This window comes from Lepidochelys kempii, chromosome 20, assembly GCF_965140285.1.
Source record: "Lepidochelys kempii isolate rLepKem1 chromosome 20, rLepKem1.hap1, whole genome shotgun sequence".
NCBI classification, from domain to species: Eukaryota; Metazoa; Chordata; order Testudines; family Cheloniidae; genus Lepidochelys; species Lepidochelys kempii.
The window spans coordinates 26,875,171-26,897,305 of NC_136399.1; the positions used below are offsets into that span (position 1 = coordinate 26,875,171).

General features: G+C 59.4%; 1 protein-coding gene across 8 annotated transcripts in view; it reads left to right on the top strand.

Moving 5' to 3' along the window:
* The first annotated feature begins 4,913 nt into the window (after positions 1-4,913).
* DNMT1 (DNA methyltransferase 1) overlaps positions 4,914-22,135 on the top strand; it is a 32,881-nt gene continuing 15,659 nt past the window's right edge. For 2 of the 8 annotated variants that reach the window (XM_073319025.2, XM_073319028.2), the window contains exons 1-14: positions 5,067-5,167; positions 11,912-11,954; positions 14,150-14,257; positions 14,705-14,969; positions 16,170-16,242; positions 17,232-17,319; positions 17,483-17,523; positions 18,623-18,674; positions 19,107-19,190; positions 19,273-19,382; positions 19,751-19,869; positions 20,422-20,514; positions 21,034-21,185; positions 21,886-22,073. In XM_073319025.2, coding sequence (XP_073175126.1) covers positions 5,109-5,167; positions 11,912-11,954; positions 14,150-14,257; positions 14,705-14,969; positions 16,170-16,242; positions 17,232-17,319; positions 17,483-17,523; positions 18,623-18,674; positions 19,107-19,190; positions 19,273-19,382; positions 19,751-19,869; positions 20,422-20,514; positions 21,034-21,185; positions 21,886-22,073 — 1,475 coding nt within the window. In that variant the 5' untranslated portion in view covers positions 5,067-5,108. Of the gene's footprint in view, positions 4,970-5,066; positions 5,168-8,018; positions 8,090-9,101; positions 9,256-11,911; positions 11,955-14,149; positions 14,258-14,704; positions 14,970-16,169; positions 16,243-17,231; positions 17,320-17,482; positions 17,524-18,622; positions 18,675-19,106; positions 19,191-19,272; positions 19,383-19,750; positions 19,870-20,421; positions 20,515-21,033; positions 21,186-21,885; positions 22,074-22,135 lie in introns of those variants that run through there. The other 6 variants (XM_073319020.2, XM_073319023.1, XM_073319026.1 and 3 more) reach the window with 5 other exon arrangements.

The window sequence follows — 22,135 nt, forward strand, 5'->3', positions numbered from 1 at the left end:
TAATGAACATATTGGATAGTCCCAGACCCAGGACTGACCCGTGCAGGCCCCCGCTGGATACATCCCCCTGTTTGACAGGGCCCTGTTGAGAACTGCTCCTTGAGAACGTCACACGGGACAGTGTCAGATCCAGATTGTTCCCGTCTGCTGCTCCCCGCTGTCTGCTAGGCCAGGAACCCTGCCCACGGCTAGACCCACTCCCCTCCGTAGTGCAGCCATGTCACGCCAGGGCCAGCCGCACCCTGTGGAGTCCCCGGCAAGCGACTGGCCATGTGGTAAGACAGCGAGGCCTCTTTGATTAACCCTTCCAAGAGCGGAGCGTGGCCCTTTGAGCTCGCTGGGCTAAGATCACTCGCTCCCTGGACTCCGGGGGCAGAGCGAGCACTACGATGAGGGAGAAGAGCTGCTCCCCTCAAAGCGCAACGGGCCGTGTCTGCGGCCAGCCTGGGCTCTGGTCAGTAATAACCCCCTGAAGTCAACGGGGTGGTTTGTGGGGCAGAGGAGGGCGGCTGGCCGAAGAAGGGCCCTGCACTGAGACCTGGCCACTTCTGGGGTGGAGCACGGCCACTGAAGAGCGCACCGTGCTGCCGTGGGGGAGGGGGTGACATTTTGCCTGGAGATGCTTGGGCAAAACCTTGACTCTTGAGCAAAAAAACCAAAGCAGGAGCTTGGTTCGAAGGCGTCTCCCAGAGGCCCAGGCATGCTCCAGGGCGTGACCCAGCCTCTAGCTATCTGGGGTCAGGAGGGAACCTCTCCAAGAGGCAGCTTATCCCTTGGCTGCCTCCTGCAGGGCTTCACGCCCCTGCCTCGGAAGCGGCCGGTGCTGCCCCTGCCAGCGATGGGACGGGGGGCGAGATGGGCCCGGACAGTCCCGCATTTGGAGCGCCCGGTGTCGGCATGCGCATGGCTCTCCCCTCGAGAAGGATGAAAACTTGAGCCCCAGAGGAACCCCCCCCCCCCCCGGAGCAGCCGCTGACGGCAACGTGGAGCCACAGCCCCCAGGGCGGCCCTGGCACGGTCCCTGCAGGGCGCTCGCACCTGGGGCTCTAAGGACGGGGATGGGGCGCGAGCCCTTAGCCGCCGGAACTCAGGCGCTAGTGAACGCAGAGCACGGCTGCATGCCAGGGAGCACGGCACCAGGGCCCGCCCCTCGTGCAAACCTCATGCTGCCACAAGGATGCGCCCACCCCTCATACACCCCAGGCCCATGCCCACCCCCCGGGCAGGTTTGTCTGGGGGGGGGGCGGGGGACATTACTTGCTCTCCCTAGTGGCATCGCACGTCGCCCCCCTCCATCTGTTCGCTGCGATGCCCCCAGCCTTCGGGAACTGCGGAGGATCGCGGACAACGAATGTCTCCCCCTCCACCGGCACCATCACAACAGCCCTCGCCACCGCCAGGAGCCGCGGGAGCCCTTTCGGACACAGGCGTTTCACCTTCCACCCGGCGGATGCTGGGAAAGCCAAGTGGCGTTCACAAGAAGTTGCAAATCAACCCCTCGTGAAAGGCCCCACGCAGAGGATCCCCGGGTTCCATCTCCCACTAATCTCGGCCCTGAACCACAGCCACACGAGCCGTGCCGGATGCGGACGCTTGCTGCACGGAGAGAACCTGGGAGACTCCCCAGTGTGCAGCTGTGGCCGCGGAGCACAGAGTGGCTCAGCGCCGGGGTCACAAATACGCAGGAGGCGTCCCAGGGCTTCTCTCCGCGGCTCCAGACGCGGGTCCCTGGCTGCGCCACCCCAGGGCAAGATTAGCTGCTGCTCCCCGCTACGTCCGCCACACGAAGAAGAAGGAGAAGAAGAGGAAGGAGGGTCTAGGCCTCCGTTTCTCCGGGCTTCCAGTCCTACAGCCCGTCCCGGGGTTCAGGTAGCTTGGGGTCTTTCCCAGCTCCAGACGGGTCCAGGTCAGGTCTCTCTGGTTCCCCGCCTCCACCATGGCTGGGGTGCAGGGCTGCCACCTCTGAGGCGCAAAAGAAACAGGACATCCAGGATGGTCCTGGGGCCATAAAATTGTCCAGCCCCCTGTGTGCATTGAGCACCCGGGCAGATTCCTCAACAAAGGGACGCTCCTGGGGAAACCTGGCCGGGTGGCAGCTCCCGGTGGCACAACCCCTGCGTAGCGGAGCCAGGGCCTTTCCTTCACCCCAGGTTCAAGCCCAGAAATGCTCTCGCTGTGAAGAGGCAGATCCCCGCTCTCAGCATCCTGCTCTGCTCCTGGGGCACTTCGTACAGCCCTCAGCCTCTCCCCAGCTCCACACCAGCCTCCGCCATCCTAGCCCAGGACTCTGTGGTCACAACACCCCCACCCAGCACCTCCTGCCCCCACCCGCTGCACCTTATGGATCTGATCTGGGGCTCATGGGTCCCCTCTTAGTCAGCTGTGCTGGGGTGACACCTGCCACCAGTCCCTCCTGGGACATCAGACCCCCTCCAGAAAGGACTGAGCAGGGCCGTGGGTCTGCGCCCCAGGAACTGGCCTCTAGGGCTTTGTCCAGAGAGAGCCACGTGTAACCGTGGCTGCGAAATGTGGCTGCGTTGGAGCCGGGGGTTGTTATCTTTGCCTGTGCGGACAGGAAAAGAAAAATGTTCAAATACATCTGGCCTGACCCTCAGCTACCCCATTCCTGGGCTTCGGGCAGGGCTGCGGGGGCTGTGAGGCCCTGCCTTAGTGTTAGTTAGAGCAGCCGCAGGGCCCCCTCTGCCCCTGTGGCCCTTGGGAGGCAGAGCATGGCCACAGAACAGTGGGCTCGGGCCATGCCCCTCATTCAGCCCCTACACCAGGGGCTGGGAGCAGGCCCTTTCTGCCAGCTCCACACCGGCCATGCAGGGGGACCCTTATGGGGTGGTTTGGCCATGCTGAGGCCCCTGTTACGTAGCCTGAAGGGGCCTGAGTGTTGCTACGAGCAGGGGCCATGCCAGGTAACCCTGGGAGGGTTGTGCCCCCGTAACATGGTTCTTGTGCCAAGCTAGTGCCCTGAGGGTGACCTCTGTCCTGGGCAGGGCCCCATAGCCCTCCTGATGGCAGGAGGCCTAGGCATCACGTCCGGCCCAGCTTAGGCCTCAGAACGAAGCCGACTGAGCCCTTCGTTTTCCCTGCAGCCGGCCCAGGTCGTGACGCTCGCCTCCCCGCTGCGCGATGCGTCCGTCAGGGTGCGCCCTGGTCTAAACACAGCAGGTGTCCCAGGAATGCCTCTGCCCTGCCACCAGAGCCAGCCTCTGCCCTAGCTCCGAGGGGCGGGCCGGGGCTGGGGGCTTGTGTCTGCAGCTGGCTCCTGCCCTTGGCGGGCACTGCCTGGGGGGGACGGGGAGGACGTGCTGGATACAATTGGCCCCTGCTGGGCCTGCGGCCGGTGAAAGCAGCCCGGCTGCTGGCTTTGCCCGCCCAGGGCCGCGCCTGGGATTTGGCACCCGCGGCTTGTGTGTCCTGTGATGGAGCTTGTGCTGGGGACACCGAGGGCCCAGCCCCAGCCCCAGGGTTCGGGGAATTCCACCCCGGCCCCAGAAACCTGCCATCAGTTCGCAGCTTGTGGGAGTGAGTGTGGGCGACCACGCGTCTATCTAAGGGACTTGTATGTGTGCGCGTGTCTGGCGGTGCGTGTGCGAGCGTCACTCTGTGTGCACGTGTGTGTGTGTGTTTCACAGTGCGTGTCTGCGTCCGTGTGTGACTGTCACTCTGTGTCCCGGTGTGCGCGGGTGTCTGGCGGTGCGTGTCTGGCGGTGCGTGTGCGAGCGTCACTCTGTGTCCCGGTGTGCGCGTGTGTCTGGCGGTGCGTGTCTGGCGGTGCGTGTGTGTCACTCTGTGTGCGTGTGTGTGTGTGTGTTTCACAGTGCGTGTCTGCGTCCGTGTGTGACTGTCACTCTGTGTCACGGTGTGCGCGGGTGTCTGGCGGTGCGTGTCTGGCGGTGCGTGTGCGAGCGTCACTTTGTGTCCCGGTGTGCGCGTGTGTCTGGCGGTGCGTGTGCGAGCGTCACTCTGTGTCACGGTGTGCGCGGGTGTCTGGCGGTGCGTGTCTGGCGGTGCGTGTGCGAGCGTCACTCTGTGTCCCGGTGTGCGCGTGTGTCTGGCGGTGCGTGTGCGAGCGTCACTCTGTGTCCCGGTGTGCGCGGGTGTCTGGCGGTGCGTGTGCGAGCGTCACTCTGTGTCACGGTGTGCGCGGGTGTCTGGCGGTGCGTGTCTGGCGGTGCGTGTGCGAGCGTCACTCTGTGTCCCGGCGGGTGCGGGTGCGGGGGGTGCTGATGCCCAGGGGCAGGGCCATGGTGCAGCCCGGGATCGGGCGCCATCTCCCATCCCGGCCCGGGGGGCAGGAGCCTGGTTCCAGAGGTGGCACCCGCCCTGGCCCCTGCCAGGCCCCTCGAGGTGTCGCCAGCCGGGATCCCGCCGACGCCGCGGCCGCCGGTCTGGGTGTCATTTACCCCCACCCTCCTGTTGCCGAGCAACGGCCTGGGGCCCTGGGAGAGTGGTACCACCCCCCCATCCGCGTGGTATATCCCAGCTCCCCCTCTGCCTCAGTTTACATGGCACATTCCCTCCCCCCCGTAAAGGATGGTACATCCCAACTGTCACCCCTCTGCCCTAAGTGCACTTGGTACCCCCCACTCTCTCAGGTGTGGTACGTCCCGTTTCCCCGCAATATGGTACATCCCGTGTCACACACTTCCCTTCCGCGCATCGTTCTTCCCGCCCCCCGCCCATTATGGAAATTAGGGCGTCCCCTCCCTTTGCCCCCCTCCCCGGGGAGCACGTGTGCCATCCGGGTTCCTGTGGTGCCCCCCATCCCACCTCCAGGATGGTACATCCCGCCACTCACTTCCACCCCCTGCCCTGGGCGAACATGGTACATCCCACCCGCTCTGTCTCCGGGACCCGCCTGCCGAACCCCGGCTCCCCTCCCTCATGGTTTGTCCCACACCCCCCCATAGATGGTACCGCCCCCCCGCAAGTGGTACCTCCCAGCCCCGGACGGATGGTATGTCCCTGCCCCCGTAAATGGTACCGCCCGCCCCCCTCCCGGATGGTTTGTCCCGCCCCCTCCCCCCTCCCTCCCCCCGTGGCTGGTTTCCGCGCGAAATCGTCTCCCGGCCCCTGGCTCCCGCCCGCCGCCCCCGATGCCGGCCCGGGCCGCCCCGCTGCCCCCCGCCCCGCTGCCCGCCGAGCTGCGCAGGCGGTGAGTGCCGGCCCCGCCTCCGGTCCGCGCCCGGTCCGAGCCCCCCCCTCCGCGCCCCCGTCCGGTCCGCGTCCGGTCCGAGCCCCCCCCCCTCCGCGCCCCCGTCCGGTCCGAGCCCCCCCCTCCGCGCCCCCCCTCCGCGCCCCCGTCCGGTCCGAGCCACCCCCCCCGGTCCGCGCCCCCGTCCGGTCCGAGCCCCCCCCTCCGCGCCCCCGTCCGGTCCGAGCCCCCCCCCCTCCGCGCCCCCGTCCGGTCCGCGCCCGGTCCGAGCCACCCCCCCCCTCCGCGCCACCGTCCGGTCCGAGCCCCCCCCCCGCGCCCCCGTCCGGTCCGCGTCCGGTCCGAGCCCTCCCCCCCCTCCGCGCCCTCCCCCCCCTCCGCGCCCCCGTCCGGTCCGCGTCCGGTCCGAGCCCCCCCCTCCGCGCCCCCGTCCGGTCCGCGTCCGGTCCGAGCCACCCCCCCCTCCGCGCCCCCGTCCGGTCCGAGCCCCCCCCTCCGCGCCCCCGTCCAGTCCGAGCCCCCCCCCTCCGCGCCCCCGTCCGGTCCGCGTCCGGTCCGAGCCACCCCCCCCTCCGCGCCCCCGTCCGGTCCGAGCCCCCCCCTCCGCGCCCCCGTCCGGTCCGCGTCCGGTCCGAGCCACCCCCCCCTCCGCGCCCCCGTCCGGTCCGAGCCCCCCCCCTCCGCGCCCCCCCCCGGTCCGCGCCCCCCCCCCCCCGGTCCGCGCCCCTGTCCGGTCCGCGCCCCTGTCCGGTCCGAGCCCCCCCCCCCCGGTCCGCGCCCCTGTCCGGTCCGAGCCCCCCCCCCCCCGGTCCGCGCCCCTGTCCGGTCCGAGCCCCCCCCCCCTCCGCGCCCCCGTCCGGTCCCCCGGTCCGCGTCCGGTCGGAGCCCCCCCCCCTCCGCGCCCCCGTCCGGTCGGAGCCCCCCGCCCTCCGCGCCCTCGTCCGGTCCGAGCCCCCCCCCTCCGCGCCCCCGTCCGCGCCCGCGCCCGGTCCGAGCCACGCCCCCCCCCCTCCGCGCCCTCGTCCGGTCCGAGCCCCCCCCCTCCGCGCCCCCGTCCGGTCCGCGCCCGGTCCGAGACACCCCCTTCCGCACCCCTGTCCGGTCCGAGACACCCCCCGCGCGCCCCCGTCCATTCCCCCGACCCCCATCCGGTCCGAGACACCCCCCCGTGCGCCCCCTGTCTGGTCCAAGGCACCCCCCCACGTCCCCGTCTGGTCCGAGCTGCCCCCTGTCCGGTCCCCGTCCGGTCCGAGACACACAACCCCCCCCCATGCACCCCCTGTCCGGTCCGAGCTGCCCCCTGTCCGGTCCCCGTCCGGTCCGAGCTGCCCCCTGTCCGGTCCCCGTCCGGTCCGAGCTGCCCCCTGTCCAGTCCCCGTCCGGTCCGAGCTGCCCCTTGTCCGGTCCCCATCCGGTCCGAGACACCCTGGTCTGCCCCCCCGTCCGGTCCGAGCTGCCCCCTGTCCGGTCCCCGTCCGGTCCGAGCTGCCCCTTGTCCGGTCCCCGTCCGGTCCGAGCTGCCCCTTGTCCGGTCCCCGTCCGGTCCGAGCTGCCCCTTGTCCGGTCCCCGTCCGGTCCGAGCTGCCCCTTGTCCGGTCCCCGTCCGGTCCGAGACACCCTGGTCTGCCCCCCCGTCCGGTCCGAGCCGCCCCCCGTCCGGTCCGAGCCGCCCCCTGTCCGGTCCGAGCCACACACTGTGGGGACCAGATTCCAATGGGGGACCCCCGCACCCACCCCGGTCTGAGACACCTCGCGCCCCCGACTGGTCTCCGTCCGGTCTGAGACACACACACACCCCGTGCCCCTGTCCGGTCCGAGCCACCCCCCCATGCGCTCCCCGTCTGGTCCGAGCCACCCTCCCTCCGGTCCCCCGGTCCAAGCCCCCGTCCGGTCCGAGCCCCCTGCACCCCTGGTCCGGTACCCCCGGTCTGAGCTGGTCCCCCCCCCATCCGGTCCAAGGCCCCCTGGACCCCCATACAGTTCCCGTCTGGTCCGAGGCCCCACATCTGGTCCGAGACACCCCATCCGCACCCGCCATCCTGTCCGCGCGGTCTGTGACCCCACCACGCACCCCCTATCTGGTCCGAGGCACCCCCGTCCAGTCCCCCCGGTCCTAGACACCCCCCCAGTGCCCCTGTCTGGTCCCCACCGTCCGAGACACCCCCTGCACCTCCCTGTCCGGTCCTCCCCCAGTCTAAGTGCCCCCCGGTCCGAGACCCCTCTCCTCCAGTCCCCGCCCGTGCGGCCACCCTAGTCAGGTTCTCCCCCACAGACCCCGCACATTGAGGTCTGATTCCCCCCTCAAGAGGGCAGTGGCCCCCTACAGACCGGTGCTGTGGGGAGGCTATTGGGGGGCTGGGGGTTCCCCCATTGGAGTCTGGTCCCCACAAACTTAGGCCACCCCTTGGGCTAGTGCATGGGGTGAGCCCTGCTGAGCTTTGCCCCCTGCGGCTGACAGACCCCGGGTTGGGGGGCCGGGTGTGTTTGCCCCCAGGGGCTGAGCCCCGGCCTGGGAGGGGGGAGCGGAGGCGGGGAGGGAAGCATGTGTCTCCCCCGAATGGGGTCCCCAATCACGTGGGGTGGCACGTCCCCCTGGGCTACGTCAGGGGGTCTTAGGAGTTATTTTATCTGGCCCTGCCTCCCTGCACCTTGTCCTGTGCTTGGGGCCCCCTGTCCTGCTGGGAGCCCCAGAGCCTATAACGGTGGATCCAGGAAATGGGAGGGGGGGTTAGACCCCATCCCGTTTTCCCCACCCCTGTATGGCACCAGGCTGCTTTGTCTTTCTCCTTCCCAGCACCGCGTCCCCCACACACGCAGCTGTTTAGGACAGGAAGTGAAGGAGAGCCCAGCATCCGATCAGAACGTGGGGGGCATGTGGTTGGGGGGCAGCAGGCAGCTGCCTGTGCTGTGCAGGAGGCCAGGGTAGGTGATCCTCCAGCTGCCCATGGACACCCATCCTTCTGCAAATGACGTGCCACGGGCCGGGCAGGACCGCCCTGCCCTCCATTACGGCGCCTCTGGGCTGCCTGGGGCTCCCTGCTGCTCTGGCCAGGCCAATCTGCTCCCAAAGGAAATGTACCCTCCTGCCCGTCTGCAATTAACCTTCCTCGTTATTACCACCCTCACCCCTTAGGCAACTGCCTTTGTCTTGGCACGACCCTGATTCAGCAGGGGGCGGATCTGATATATGGGGCAGCCCCTTGGCGCCAAGAACCTGTTTCCTGTTAGCTGTTCGGCCTGACGGGGCAGAAGTCTGCTGGCTCTAGTGTATCCAAGGCCCTATAAAGCTCTTTTTATTTTCCCCAGGCCATTAGGGGAGAGGAGAGGGAACCAAAGAAAGTCCAGAAAACGCTCCCGCTCCCTCTCTGCACCCCCACCAAACAAGTAGGCATGGGGCTGAGTGGTTTAGAATTGCAGGTTGTTACTTCCTGAGATCAGAGACTCTGTTTTCCCCTTTGGGAGGGTCTGCCTGTGTGCAGGATATTAACTGCCCAGGCGGGTGTGTTCTGCTCTGGATCTGGGGTCAGACTGGACGCTCGTTCATTAAAATAAATGACTTCTCTTGATGCTGGTCAGATCCGCTGTGCTTCTCCTAGGCCCCTTAAATCTGCTTCCCTTTGTCACTCTCTGGGGCCCCAATCCTGCTGTCCAATCCACCCCTGCCTGTGTGCGGCTCTGGTTGCAGACTGGAGGGTGTGTGGTGGGGGTACAATATTCTAGTTAGCAAACCAGGCCAGGGATGTGCAATTAACATCAGCGGTGGCTGCAGAAGAGGGAATCTGTTTCCTTCTTAATTTTGCGTCGAGCTGCTTGCGGCCCGACCTCCTGTCTGGAAGAACGTAACTCTCCTGTTTTCCTCTGCAGCGAGCAGTAGCAGGGCCTGTGGCGGCGATTGTGTGTAGCACGTGGCGTGTGTGCACTTCCTGTGAGAATTTAACCCAGGTCCCTCACTGCTATTGTCCGTTCCGCTCGGCTTCTGTCTCCCCCCTTGTTCTTGCGGTGCCTCGTGCTTAGTAGAAGAGGAGACGGTTCAGAGGACTGCGTATGCTGGTCTTGTTGCTTCGCCAGCAGGCCACAAAGCGATCCAGGTGCACTCGGTGAATTGTGGGGGGGCTGCGCTGGCCCAGTTGTGACTCTTGGGTTAAAGGTTTGCTGTCCAGAGCAAACTGAGCCCGCTGAGCATGGCTGTGCAACCCTGAGAACAACCTTCCCTATCAATAGTGGGAGCAATTTTCCGAAGTATCTGGGAAGGGAGCAGAAATGTTGGAGTCAGACCCTTAACTAAAAAGATGGATCACAGGCAGCCTGAAGCTACTTTCCTCTGTTTAGCTACGGTGCCATTGGTCCGTCCTCCCCCCTCCCCTTAAAATACTGGTTAACGAAGCAAAGGGAATCTGGACTAGTTGCCTACAGTTAAGAGAAGCTGCAGGAAGAATGCGTAGTGAGGCTTTGCGAGGTGTGTGGGGGGAAATGAATGGCTTTGATTCCTGGTACTGCTGCTTAGCCTGGTGCTTTCAAAGCCCCTGTGCTTATGAGGCCTTTCGTTTGCATTCTGCTGTGGGGGGGGGCTGGGGCGCCTTAGTGGGAGCAACAGCCAGCTGGCTTTCTTAGCAACTCAAACCATGGAGCGGGCACTGAGAGAAACTGACAGGCACTCAGTTACTCATGGTCTAGTAACAGTCCCTGTAACTTAAAGAAAACCCTGCCATACAATGCGCCGTGGGTGGGGCGCTGAAGCTGAAACAGTACCCTGAGGGCGCTGGATTGCGAGTCATCCAGAGCTTGCTGTAGGTGCACATGAGGTGAAGTTAGGGAGACAGGCTAGCTGCAGTGTCAGTAAATGCAGGATGGGCTTGGGTGGTGGGACCCCGCCACATGACGTGCCCAGAACCAGGAATAAACGCCCCATGTCTGCGTCTACGGGTCTTGTCGCTGAGCAGTAGTGTTCTGCAGGACGCGGGCCAGCCCTAGGTAACCAGGGAGTGGCTCTTGGCGGCGGTGCTCTGGGACGCTTCCAAGGGGCGAGATTGTTCCTCAATGGGGTTGGGGAATTATGCCATTCCCTGGTATAGCTGCCCCTGTCCAGTCGTGTTCTTGCATGTGTATGTGACAGAAGCAATCCAAAGTTCGGGGAGGTTTGCGTGTCCTTCTGCAAGGCCTGTTTGTGCATGTGGAGGGAATGCTGGGGCACTGCTGAATTGCGGCTCCTCTCCTGGAAATGGTCTTTCCTTTGTTTTTGCTAATGGCTCCTGATAAGCCTCTCCCCTGTCTGGGCAGAGACCTGGTGTCTCCATTTCATTTCATTTGAACTCTGTGTGCGCCTGTAATGAGTCATTGACCTTAGGAATTAACTCTTAATTGATGAAAGGACAGCCAATGGCATTGCTTGGCAACTGATGCCCGGGCAGCAGCTAGAGGCGAAAGAGGAGAGTTGGGGTTGAAATACACATTGTGCTGAGCCGTCCATTTGAAGGTTGCGAAGAACTGGCTGGGCCAGGGACCGGAGGCTGTTTCTGGCGTCTCTGGTGCGAAGGAATGTCCTGTAGGGTCAGTTGGTGGCCGGTGAGTGTATGGCTAAAGTCATCGCTGTTCTCCCTCCTCTAGAAAGTCACCATTGTTCCGGAAATCCGTGTCTTGTCACGGGCTCCATGCATCGTATTGAGAGAGACCCCTCTCTGCTCTGAAGCACTAAAAGGATTTCTTCTATCCCCAGCTTGGCTCTGGCTCAGACGGAGAGCTTTCCCCAAGGGCCAGACGCTATCCTGCGTCCGTTCTGCTCTGTCCAGGCCCGTATCTGAGCCTCATCGCCACAGCGTCCACACAGCCAGGCTTGCCGAGGCAGGAGGAAGTGCTCCGACGGGGTCTCCTGAGTGTGTTCTCCTCTAGAGCATGGCCAAGGGATTTCTGATCCTTTGCCCTTAGCTGTTGGGTTTTGTGCAGTCCTTGGCAAGAGCTGCGATAAGGCGAGGCCTTGGCAGTGAGTCACGGCGTGGTCAGGGACGCAGCGATGTTGTCAGAGCATTGGGACAGCTATGTAAATAGTGAGATATCCATGCAGACCTGGAGCCAAAGCATGGCCCTCCGGTGCAGCATTCCCAGAGCGTTAGAAGAGTATCTCGGTGACAGATGCATATACCTTGTCCGTCGTGGGGCCTCACTCGCTGGATGGAAGTCTTGTGGCAGCCTTTGCTGCTTAGAACCAGGTCTGCCACATCTCATAAAGGAGAGGGTGATGAGACACCCCTTGCATTGGAGATTAGCGAGCATCCCGGGAGGCCAAGCCCCTTTCCCTTGCTTTTGTGTGGGCAGCTGAAGGGACCTTTCCATTTGTTGCTTGAGCTGGGATTTTCCCAGAAGCCAAGGGAAGTGAGGCATTGCAATCCCAGCCCTAGAATTTACTATCGCTCTTTGTTTTGCAGGGGAAAAGTTTGAAAAGCGGCTTAGACTCTCTAAGTTGTTCCGAGCCCTAACAGCTTTCCAAGAGATGCTGGCTTCCAAGGGCTCTGAAGTCACGTAGTGGCTTTTGAAAACTGTCCGCAAGCCGGTATCTGTTGAGCTTGCACTTCCAGTGTCACCATCCACTATGCCAGAGACCTTTCCCATCCCTTTCCTGCAGTGGGAGGCCATAGAAACTGTACCCCTTCCCCTGTTTCTAGTTGGGGACGCAAAGGAAATGTCCCAATGGTTACCTTGTTGCGTTGCAAGTGGGGAAAGAAACTATAACAAGTCACAATTCTCTTGCAGGCTCCAAGACTTGGAGAAGGAGGAAGATGGGCTGAGTGAGAAGGTAAGGTTCTCTTTCGATTCTTGGTGCACTGCCCATTTCTGCTGATCAACGCGTTTCCAAAGAGGCACCCACACTTTTATGGACTGTCTTGAATTGTAACTTTCATGAAAGGGGCTTTTGGTACTGCGCACACATGGCTTTTATTCTGGTGCTGCTCCCCAGTGCCCTTCTGTACAACAGTATTCCTGCTCTGCAGCCACGCAGTGGGTATTTCATAAGGTGTTTCTGTCCTCCTGAATTTGCCTGTGTATCTTAGTCAGGCCTGCCAAGCAGTGTTAATTTGCAGAAGTGACTTCAGTGGAGTTTAGCTGATTTCTCAGCTGTATCCTGCATACTTGGCCCAAGAGTCATGTCCTCTCTGAAGTCTGGCTTAAAAGTGTGATTCATTGGTGTGGCATGGCAGCTTCTGGGGCCTCAGTTGCATTGTCTGTTTGTATTACAGAAGGTCCCAGAGGCGCAACTGAGGTCAGGCCCTTTGTGCCTGGTGCTGCACAGACATAGTGAGAGAGGGTCCCTGCCCTGGGTCGCAACAAGGGTTTGGCTAGTCAGGCCTAGCGGTCAGGGCTGGTTTCGGAGACCAGGGGCCTATGTCAAGGGTCAGACCCGGGGCTGGCGCCTAAGAGTGCTAGCCGGAGTTCAGGACTGGGGTCAGGGTCCAAGTACTGATGCCAGCGGGTGGCAAGGAAGCCAGAGATGGAGGAGAAAAGTCAGGGTCCGAGTTCAAGTACCAAAACCTGGGGGCAAAGGTGATGTTAGAGTCCAAGTACCAAAGCCAGGGCTCGGGACCGGAGTCCCAAGTTCAGTAGTGGAAGCCGAGGGTCCTGCTCGTTGCACGGCTGCTTCCTGGAACTCCCCCGGACCAATCGGTACTGCAAGGGAAGCTGTCAGTCTGGTCTTCCGAGGCGGTATTTCCTGTAGTCTTCATCTCTGCAAGGTCCATGTGGTCATGTCCACAAGCAGATGGTGGCTGCCAGGTGGTGACATGGAGGCGCTGGCCTTCCTGCATCCCGCAGACCTGGGTTCTAGTCCCATCCCTGCAGAGCCTCGCACCTTGAAGAGCTCAGTCTAAGTAGACAAGGGCTGGGAGGGGAAGAGACTTGCCCAATGGCACCCAGCAGGTCAGTGGCAGGGCTAGGAAGAGAACCCAGGTGTCCTGAGTCCCAGGCCCATGCCCTCCCAGCTGGGTCGTACTGCTCACCCTGCCCTCGTACTGAAAATCAGCGTGATAAATGCCCCATTGCTGGGGGGCTGGCTCTGGAGTCCAACTTAATAAGGAGCTAGGAAAACTTGGTGAGAAGGGAAGCCGCCGATTGCCCCACCGGAGCAGAGCGGTGAACGCTGCAGACTTGTTTCAGTAAGAGCCTCTCTCGCTCATCCGCTCCCGGCTCCTCAGATACATGCTCCTGCAGTGAGGTCATAGCCTGTATTTATTCTATCAGTCCGTTTCCATAGAAACTGCTGTCATGTCACAAACTGGGCTTCGTGACTTCACTACAGAGCTGGGTAAGAGGAGGCTGGAAACTCGGCCTGCACCATTAATCCTGGGGATGCGCCACAGTGGCAAGAAGCTTGTAGGGGGCGGGAGGGTTCCCAGGAGGCTCAGATGAGGGTCGACATGCCCCAGGGCAGGGTGGATTTCGCAAAGGCGTGGCTGAGCAGAGAATATGCTGCCCACAGGTTGCGTCTGGAGGCTGCATTGGTAATGATCTCTGCATTAGGGATATTGCAGCTGTAAACCCCTGAGCAAGAGTAAATATTATTGGGATAACCAGGTGTTCTGGAAGGGCCATAAACGCTGCTGCTCAGAGCGTAGGTTTGGACCTCTTAACTACTGGGGTCAGGAGGGGAACCCCCCCCCTTACTGTCTCTCCCAGGGCTTCATGCACCATCTTCTGGCACAGCTGGTGCTGGCCTCTGCTCTGGCCCAGCCTAGCAACTCCTCTGGCAATATTGCTATGAAACACCAAGGCTGCTCTCCGCTATTGTAGTGAAGGAGGGTGTCCCTGCATACGGCAGTAAGGCAGCCCAGTTCTCAGTAATAGGCTGGCTCCTTCTCTTCCACCATGAGCTTCGGGTCGCAGAAGCTGCGTGTGCCCAGAAGGAAAGGCATGGGAGCAACCGGTGTCTGTGCGGCTGGGGGAACTGGCCGCAAGCTGGTTGCTTGTAGCACACGCTCCTGCTCCTTGTCCCCTCAGGAGTGCGTGAAGGAGAAGCTGAGTCTGGTCCATGGCTTCCTACAAGCAGATGCACAGAATCAGCTGAGTGACCTCGAGACCAAGCTGCACAGAGAGGAGCTGTCGGAGGTGGGGCATTGAACACAGCTTCTCTTCCTTCCATGTGTGTGCGTGCGTACACGCACCCCTGCCTGCCTGCATACATGGGAAGGAGGGACCAAGACATAGGCGCTCAAGGTTCCTGCCTGGGGGCCCTGGCTTCTGTAGTCAAGTGATGGCTCAGAATCTCTGATTTTATTTAAAAAAAAAAAAAAAAGGTAGATAAACCTGAAAATATGAACCGAGTATAACAGATGTCTGTCTGAGTCTGCAGGCAGCCTGAAACAGCCAATAGCTACAAGGAGTGTGAATTGCCCCATTCATCTTAACTCTGAAGCCTGCTGCCACCCAAGCAGGGGCAGGACCGCGGCCTGTGGCCAGGGTGGGGTATGTGTTGGATTCAGCCCTTGGAGGGCCAAAGGGTAACTGGGGAGCTTTGTGGTAGTCCTGTGTTGTAACTGTGCCTTGCTCCTGTAGGAGGGGTACCTGGCCAGGGTGAAAGCCTTGCTCAGCAAAGAGCTGTCCGTGGAGAATGGGGACGCCTCAGCGCTCGGCCAGAAATCCAACGGGTGCTCTGAGAATGGCGCCTACGGCAGTGACGAGGACTCAGAGAGAGCTGGTCACGAGGGGGAAGAGGACAGCGCTATGGAGACGGAGGAAGCTGTGGCATCCTCCTCGTCATCGGCAACCATGTCAAAAACCCGCAAAGCCAGGAGGAGCAAATCCAATGGCGAGAACAAAAGTAATGAGCTGGCATTGTGCTGCCCTAGCAACCGAGACAGGGTCTGCGGGTTCTGCCCCTCGAGCCTCGCTTCGCAGTGGAGTTCCCTTGCTGATTCAGGGCAGCCTTACTGAATCCTTTCTAGACCCTCAGCTGAGATGGGGCTGCCCCTCACCCAACGCTCCTCAGTGCTTCACCTGAGTACGACTGGCTCACCACTTCCCTTGGGGAGGCTTAGAGGGAATGGCTTGGCTAGCAAACTCCCCTTTGTGGCTGCCTGGGCGGGATGGCCAGCTAGTTTGCATGCTCGCCGCGCCCCTTGGGAGCTCTTCCTTGGGCTCATGTAAAAGCCTGCTTGGCTGTAGGCACCTCTCGGTGTAGAAGTGGGTACAAATTTCTCCTTGGCATCCAATAGCAACCTCACCCCACTTGCTGTACCCTGCTGCAATGCAGAGGGTCAGACTCCTGGGGGCAAGAGACATGCTGCCCTGTAATGTTTGGTTTCATAACCTCCTGGTCTTGCTCTGTTCACTCCTAAAGCAAATAAAAAATAAGCAGAAATCTCTGTTGCGCAGGAGCTTTGGAAGCAAACTGCTCCGATTAAATGCTGGGTGGTATATTGCCAGAGCTCTTTAGCACAGCAGAGGCGCTTATCCCTGCCAGTTAAAGAATGGGAGGCGGGCAGGAGCTGTGCTCCGGTTTGATGTGTCGGAAGGAATGTGGCATAGCCGCATTTCTCCACTTGGGCACAGGGGAGTGCTCGAGCACATGGCGCAGGAATGGCTGGTGTCAGACGTTGATGGCCAAATTCTCAGCTTTGCTGAGGCCCTTCTGTGCGGCTCTGGCTTCAGAGCAGGTGGAAGCAGACCTCTAGTATCCCCCCTGCGCACAGGGTCCTCCCTGGTTGGTGTGGAGCTGGTATCTGTCCAGTTCCCAGAGGTGGGGGCTGGTTGGGGGCATGGCTGGAGTGCACAGCCCTGTGACTATTCTGTCCATCCCCGGGGCCCGTGGGAAGCAAAGTGTGAGCTAGAACAGCCTCGAGGTGGGGAGTGACCCAAATCTGCTGCTGCCCCATAGGCTGGTATGGAGTAAAGGAAAATCGGGCCCTCAGGGTCGTTGGTGAGTATGCTTGAGTGACGCAGGGCCTGGGCTTTTCTCGAGCTATGAATGACAACAGTTCTTCTCCCTGCAAAGTAATGATTGCTCTTTTTCTTCGGACAGAATCCCCAGCCAGCTCAAGAGTTACCCGGAGCTCTGGCAGGCAACCAACCATCCTCGCCCTGTTTTCCAAAGGGTCAGTACATCCTGCAGCTCCTGGTTGTGCAATCCTGGTGCAGCTGGACTTTCACAAGCGATTTTTGTTGGTTTTGAGATGTATACGTGTTTTTTTAATCTCTTAACAGTTCATTGGCGTCCTCCCTCTTCTTCGTTATTCTCTTTGCATGGTGGCTCATTGAGTAGTTGGTACGAGTTCTTGTGAAAGATTCCCAGTGGGCTAACAAGGTGGATCCTAATATTTGCAGGTCCATGACAATCTAACAGCCTCTAATTTGCACATCCTGTAACCAGCAGGGGAATGACCTGAAGCTCAGAAAGGGACACCTCACCCAACAGATTCTCAAGATATCTTAGCACAGTGGGGTCCCAGTCCTCGATGGGCACGTCTCTAATACACCCAGTGTGCAGTGCCTGACACCCCAGGGTCCTGGTCCATGGCTGGGGTGATGGTAATATCAGCTGATAAATGTTTCATTTTGATAGACTAAGTTACGTTTATTAGGGTGAGAAGGAAGCTGATGTTCTCTCTATGAAGGTCAGAGGTGTGGTGTGGGCTAGTGGGTAGGTCTCCGGGCTGGGACTTGGCAGAACTGGCTTATGTCCTGGCTCTTCCACTGGTCAAAGTCACCTCCCCTCTCTGCCTCTTTCCCCTCCTACCCATTGTCTGTGTAGATTGTTGAGTGTGTTTGGGCAGGAATTGTCTCATGTATTCGTGTAGAGCTTGGGCCAGTGCGGCCCCGATTTTAGATGCTACTAAAATGCAAACAGTTAAGAAAACCAAGGTGTAGTGGATCAGAACAGCTTAGCTGTAGCTTGTTCCACGATCAGTTTTGTAACAGCAGCTGCTGCTATTGGCAGTGCCTAGACAGCCCATTAAAGCTCCTTTCACAAACTTCAGGCAGACTGTGCTGTTTGGGTCTATTTTGCCATGGTCTTCTCTGAAAAGCCATTTGCTCCTTTCAAAGAATTGATCTTTCTGTTGGTTTTCACCTTTAAATCCAACAGATCCAACAAACGCAAATCGGATGAGGTGAACGGAGAAGTGAAGCAGGAAACGAATCCAGAAAAGGAGGAAGAAGAGCTAGAAGAGAGGGTACGTCTGGTGCATGTTTGAAAACAAATTCTTAAACAGACATCTCATTAGGCTGTCAAGGAAGAATAGTCAGGCATATTATTTCTGCTGCGACTCCCATTTCCTTAGTTTGTAAAGCTGATGGGCTCTTACATGCATTTCTTTCTTTTACCTCTACTTCAAGGAGCAAGATGAAAAGAGAATTAAAATTGAAACCAAAGAAGGGTAAGAGCAGCTAAAATTTCTTTAATCGGGTGTTAGAATGTTCTGGCTTGTGTGTGCATGGACTAGATGACCTCTCGAGGTCCCTTCCAGTGCTACGATCTGTGTATGTGCGTGTGTGTTTCTCTTTGCAGAAGTTTGTCACGGGGTCTGTTGTGGCAAAAGACCAAACAAAAAATCAAAAAGATTTCTCGCTGAGTTTTCGTGTTCGTGTTGGACTTCATCACCCTAAACGTGGGGAGGCAGAGAAAATGCTAAAGAAATGGAAGCAATTTAGTGTCTGAAAGAAAAAATGTTACTCTGATAGTTTACTAATTTATAAAGCGTCTGAAAATAGAGATGAGTGATTGGGTCTGGCTCCGTGAATCCCTTTTTTGTGCTTCCAGCTGTGAAGTGTTGCTGTGAAAGGGCCTCATGGGGACCGTTTTCAGCAATGCCCAGGTGTCCTGTTAAGCAGGAAACTTCGGGCTTGTCTGTATGCAAAAGTTGTATTTCTTTGTGCCTCAGTTTCCCTGTCTACATACTGATGATGATGAGATTGAGCTGTTTAGTAAAGTGCTTTGAGATCTGCGGATGCAAAGCACTCAAGAAGAGCGAGGGATTATTATTATTTAACTCTACGGGTATAGTTAAAGCGGTACAGCAGCCCCCTCCCCAAGCGTGAATGCGGTATTCTGGCATAGCTTTCCTTGTACGGGGATTGTTTACACTGGTGTAAAGGCTTGCCTGCACTTGGAAACCAGCCGGAACATCTCTCTGTGTGGATGGTTTTATTCCAGAATAAGAGTGCCTTTTTCCGGTTTAATCTGCTTTCAAAGTGGGCTAAGCGGAACCAGAAAAAGGGCTTCTTCTGCTTCCTGGGCCGAGGGCTGGCATGCTGGAATCTGTGAGCGGATGGTGTGTGAGGAGTTCAGTGCTTTCCTGTAGCACAAAACCGCTTCAGCTAGAACGGGACATTTGTGGGGCATCGGCAATGAAACGTTTGCGTGTATTCAGGTCTCTCGAACAGCTGAGAGCACTAGGTGTGCGGGTGGTGGAATAGCCTCGGTTGGCTTTTTTGCCCTATACCTTCATTCCTTGTCTTGATGTATTTTGTGCCCAGGTCTGAGATAAAAGAGGAAGCTACGCAGGTTAAAACCGCACCGCCTGCTAAAGTAAGTGGTTTTCCCTGTTCTTGTCAGCACTTGGGCCCTGTCCGAGCACTGCTGACAGCTTTTCGACTGCCCGGAGTGGCAGCGAGTCCAGAAAAAATACTCCCTAGCGCACATGTCACTCACGGCTCCGCGTGATCTTTAAATGCAGCATTTACAGCACAAACAAAACGTACCAAGAGGGCATGTGTGTGTTGTCGGTGCAGCGAGCCCTTCCTCATGCCACGCCTGGCCAGGTCAGAGAAGTTGCTAAACACCTGGTCCTAGACACCGTGTGAGGCGCTGGGGACTGTTTTACTGCTCCAGATTCCTGGTAGATAAGGACTGGCCGTCAGCGTGGGAACATATAGTGATTCTTACGGAGGGCTGAGACTGGTAAATGGCAGAACTGTTAATGGGGAAAGCTCCTGATGTCTTGTGGTGTTTCCCTTGCAGACCACTCCTCCCAAGTGTGTTGACTGCAGACAGTACCTGGACGATCCCGATCTCAAGTTCTTCCAGGGGGATCCCGACAATGCGGTAAGCGGCTCGTCGCTTGGGTTTAGAAACGTGGCCATGCCGCTGGGCGTGCGGGTCCAACGTGCCCCTCTCTCTTTCTCAGCTGGAGGAGCCGGAGATGCTGACGGATGAGCGCTTGTCCATTTTCGATGCCAACGAAGACGGGTTTGAAAGTTACGAGGATTTGCCCCAGCACAAAGTGACCTCCTTCAGGTAAAGGCTTCTTGCGCTGTTGCAGCATCAGTAGTTTGGCAGTGCTGCGTTTGTAACCCCTGGGGCAAATCAGACCCCTGGGGAGGGGCGGCGCGCGCTCTCTTCTGCACAACGTGGAGAGGCTTTGTTCTGCCCTGAGCACTACTCTGGACGGTGAGACTGCTTCCCCGGGCATGTAGCCTGGAGCTTGGTTCACGGGCCTGCAGTTCCTGCTTGGTCAAGGGAAGCGTGTTCGACACAGGATGTGTAAATGCAGAGCTGTTTGCAGGGAGCCCTGGGTGCTGGTTTAGGCTGAATATTAAGTGTGACATCCTTGAGGTGTTGAACAGCGAGCAATCGGGAAACCTCCTTTCTCTTCTCTCGCACAGCGTCTACGACAAAAAGGGTCACTTGTGCCCGTTTGACACCGGCCTCATAGAGAGGAATATAGAACTGTACTTCAGTGGTGCTGTGAAACCGATATACGACGACAACCCTTGTCTAGATGGTAAGTGTCTTTCGGCGCAGAGCTGGGGGCAGACACCGGCCTGCCTGGCACCCTGGGACTTTCTCAGTCTGTGTCCTGAGGATCAGTCCAAAGGCCTTTGTGCTGTCAGTGGAGTCCTGGCAGAGCGAGGAACAACCTCTCCTCTCAGGTGACGTTGCTCGCGCTGGGTTACTGCCGTGGAGGACGTTGCTCGGTTATGCTTGGGGTGGGGTCCACATGGCAGGGCTGATTCTGAACAGAAGTTCAACAGCCTGTTAATGGCAAGTGTTTTAAAAGCAGCTGTCCTCTGATCTGGGCCAGTAACTCAGTGTGAGGGCCTGGTTCCCCAGGGATCTGCAGTGGGTGCAGTTCGCTCCCACGGTGAGCCGGTCGCACTTCTCACCCACTCTGCTCTGGTGCCAAGGGCTGCATGGTGTGCGGCAATGGAGAATCTGGCCTCTGGGCAGCAAAATCCGAACCCTTGTGGTGTGTTCCTGGGTGGGGGTGGGTGGGTGTATGTGTGAGAGAGAGAGAGAGAGAGAGAAAGAAACATCCTTGCTCTTCCCCGCTCAGGTGGTGTCCGAGCCAAGAAACTGGGTCCCATAAACGCTTGGTGGATCACTGGGTTTGACGGAGGAGAAAGAGCCTTGATTGGCTTCACTACAGGTAGATCCGCAAACTGGGGGTTGTCAGGGGGCTTCTCCCTTGCGGGGCTGGTGAGATCCCTGTGTTCTGAGGGTTAAAGACTCGAGTACCCATGAGGGTACGAAGCTGTGGGGTGGGGAGTGGGAGCCAAGGCACTCGATAACCACCGAAGCGGGTTGCTGCAAATTAATTGCTGATGCTGGGGGGTCCCTCCTGTTACGCGAGCCACGCAATGCTGATTTTACTCTGGGCTTGTCCATACGCAGCTGCCCCAGTGTAACTTGAGAGGGGTTTTTAACTCTTGCCAAAGATCATGTGGATGCTCCCGATTAGGAACAGGGTGATGCTAAACAGAGCTAAGCCACTCTTGAATTGAAGTGTGCATAGATGCTTGCGGGACTGACAGGACTCTGCTCCTGAGAGTCCTTTACACTTTTCCCGTCGCACGTTCCTTAGCTTATTTGGGCCTTTCAGCTGTTTGCTAACCTGTTCCGTAAAGCCCCTGCGGTCACTGTCTCTGGCAATCTCTCTCTGCTTCAGCCTTTGCGGATTACATTCTCATGGATCCCAGCGAGGAATACGCTCCCACCTTTGCGTTAATGCAGGAGAAGATCTACATGAGTAAAATAGTTGTGGAATTCCTCCAGAACAATCCCGATGTCAGCTATGAGGACTTGCTGAACAAGATCGAGGTGAGACATGGCCTGCCCGTCCTCTGACTCGCAGGGTCTCACCGTTAGGTTCCCAGCCCCCGGGGCACTGCGGACAGGAGCCGAGGGGTCACGGCCGTGTAAATGGCAGGGTGTGCTTGGCGAAGTGACAGAAAGATTCCAGGATGTGTCCTGCTATGGGAACTGCTGGACTAGTTGACTCTGAACTCTTGGGCCTTTGACACTGTCTGTCCTAGGGTGTGTCCATCTGCTCCTCCCCCTTGAACGGGGTGTGGGTGAGAGGCGAGGAGATGGACTTTTATTCTACTTGTGGTTTGTCTCTCTTTACTAACCCCTCTGGCGGGTGGCGCTCTGCCTCCGGTTCTTACCCTCTGCTCCACCGTACGGTGAGGGTGAATGCCGCTTGTCCGCACAGCTCTCCTACAAGGCCTCGGCCGTGCTCAGGCCTAGTCTGAGAGCTGATGTGACCTGTGGTGTTGCCCTATCCCCACTGCATGAGGGTGACACTGGGCCTCGCGGAGAGAGTGAGAGGCCTGCCTTTTCAGTCGCTATTGGCGAGTTTGGGGGTCCGCCCTGAGTGGCCTGCGCCCCTGCGTCTGAGAACCAGGGACCCGAGGCGCTGGCTACCTGTGAAAACGTCCGTGCCGTTGCGCGTAGAGCTGCAGTGCTCTCGGGTGCTGTATGTGGGGATGTCCCATGACCCTCCGCTGCGTCTCTCCAGACAACGGTGCCGCCCGCTGGGCTGAACTTCAACCGCTTCACGGAGGACTCTCTGCTGCGGCATGCCCAGTTTGTGGTGGAGCAGGTGGAGAGCTACGACGAGGCCGGAGACAGCGACGAGCCGCCCGTCCTCATCACGCCCTGCATGAGAGACCTGATTAAACTCGCGGGGGTCACCCTGGGGAAGAGGTAGGCGGGTGGGAGCACAGCGAGGCGTCCTCCAGCTGCTGCCACCCTTGGCCCATGCTCTG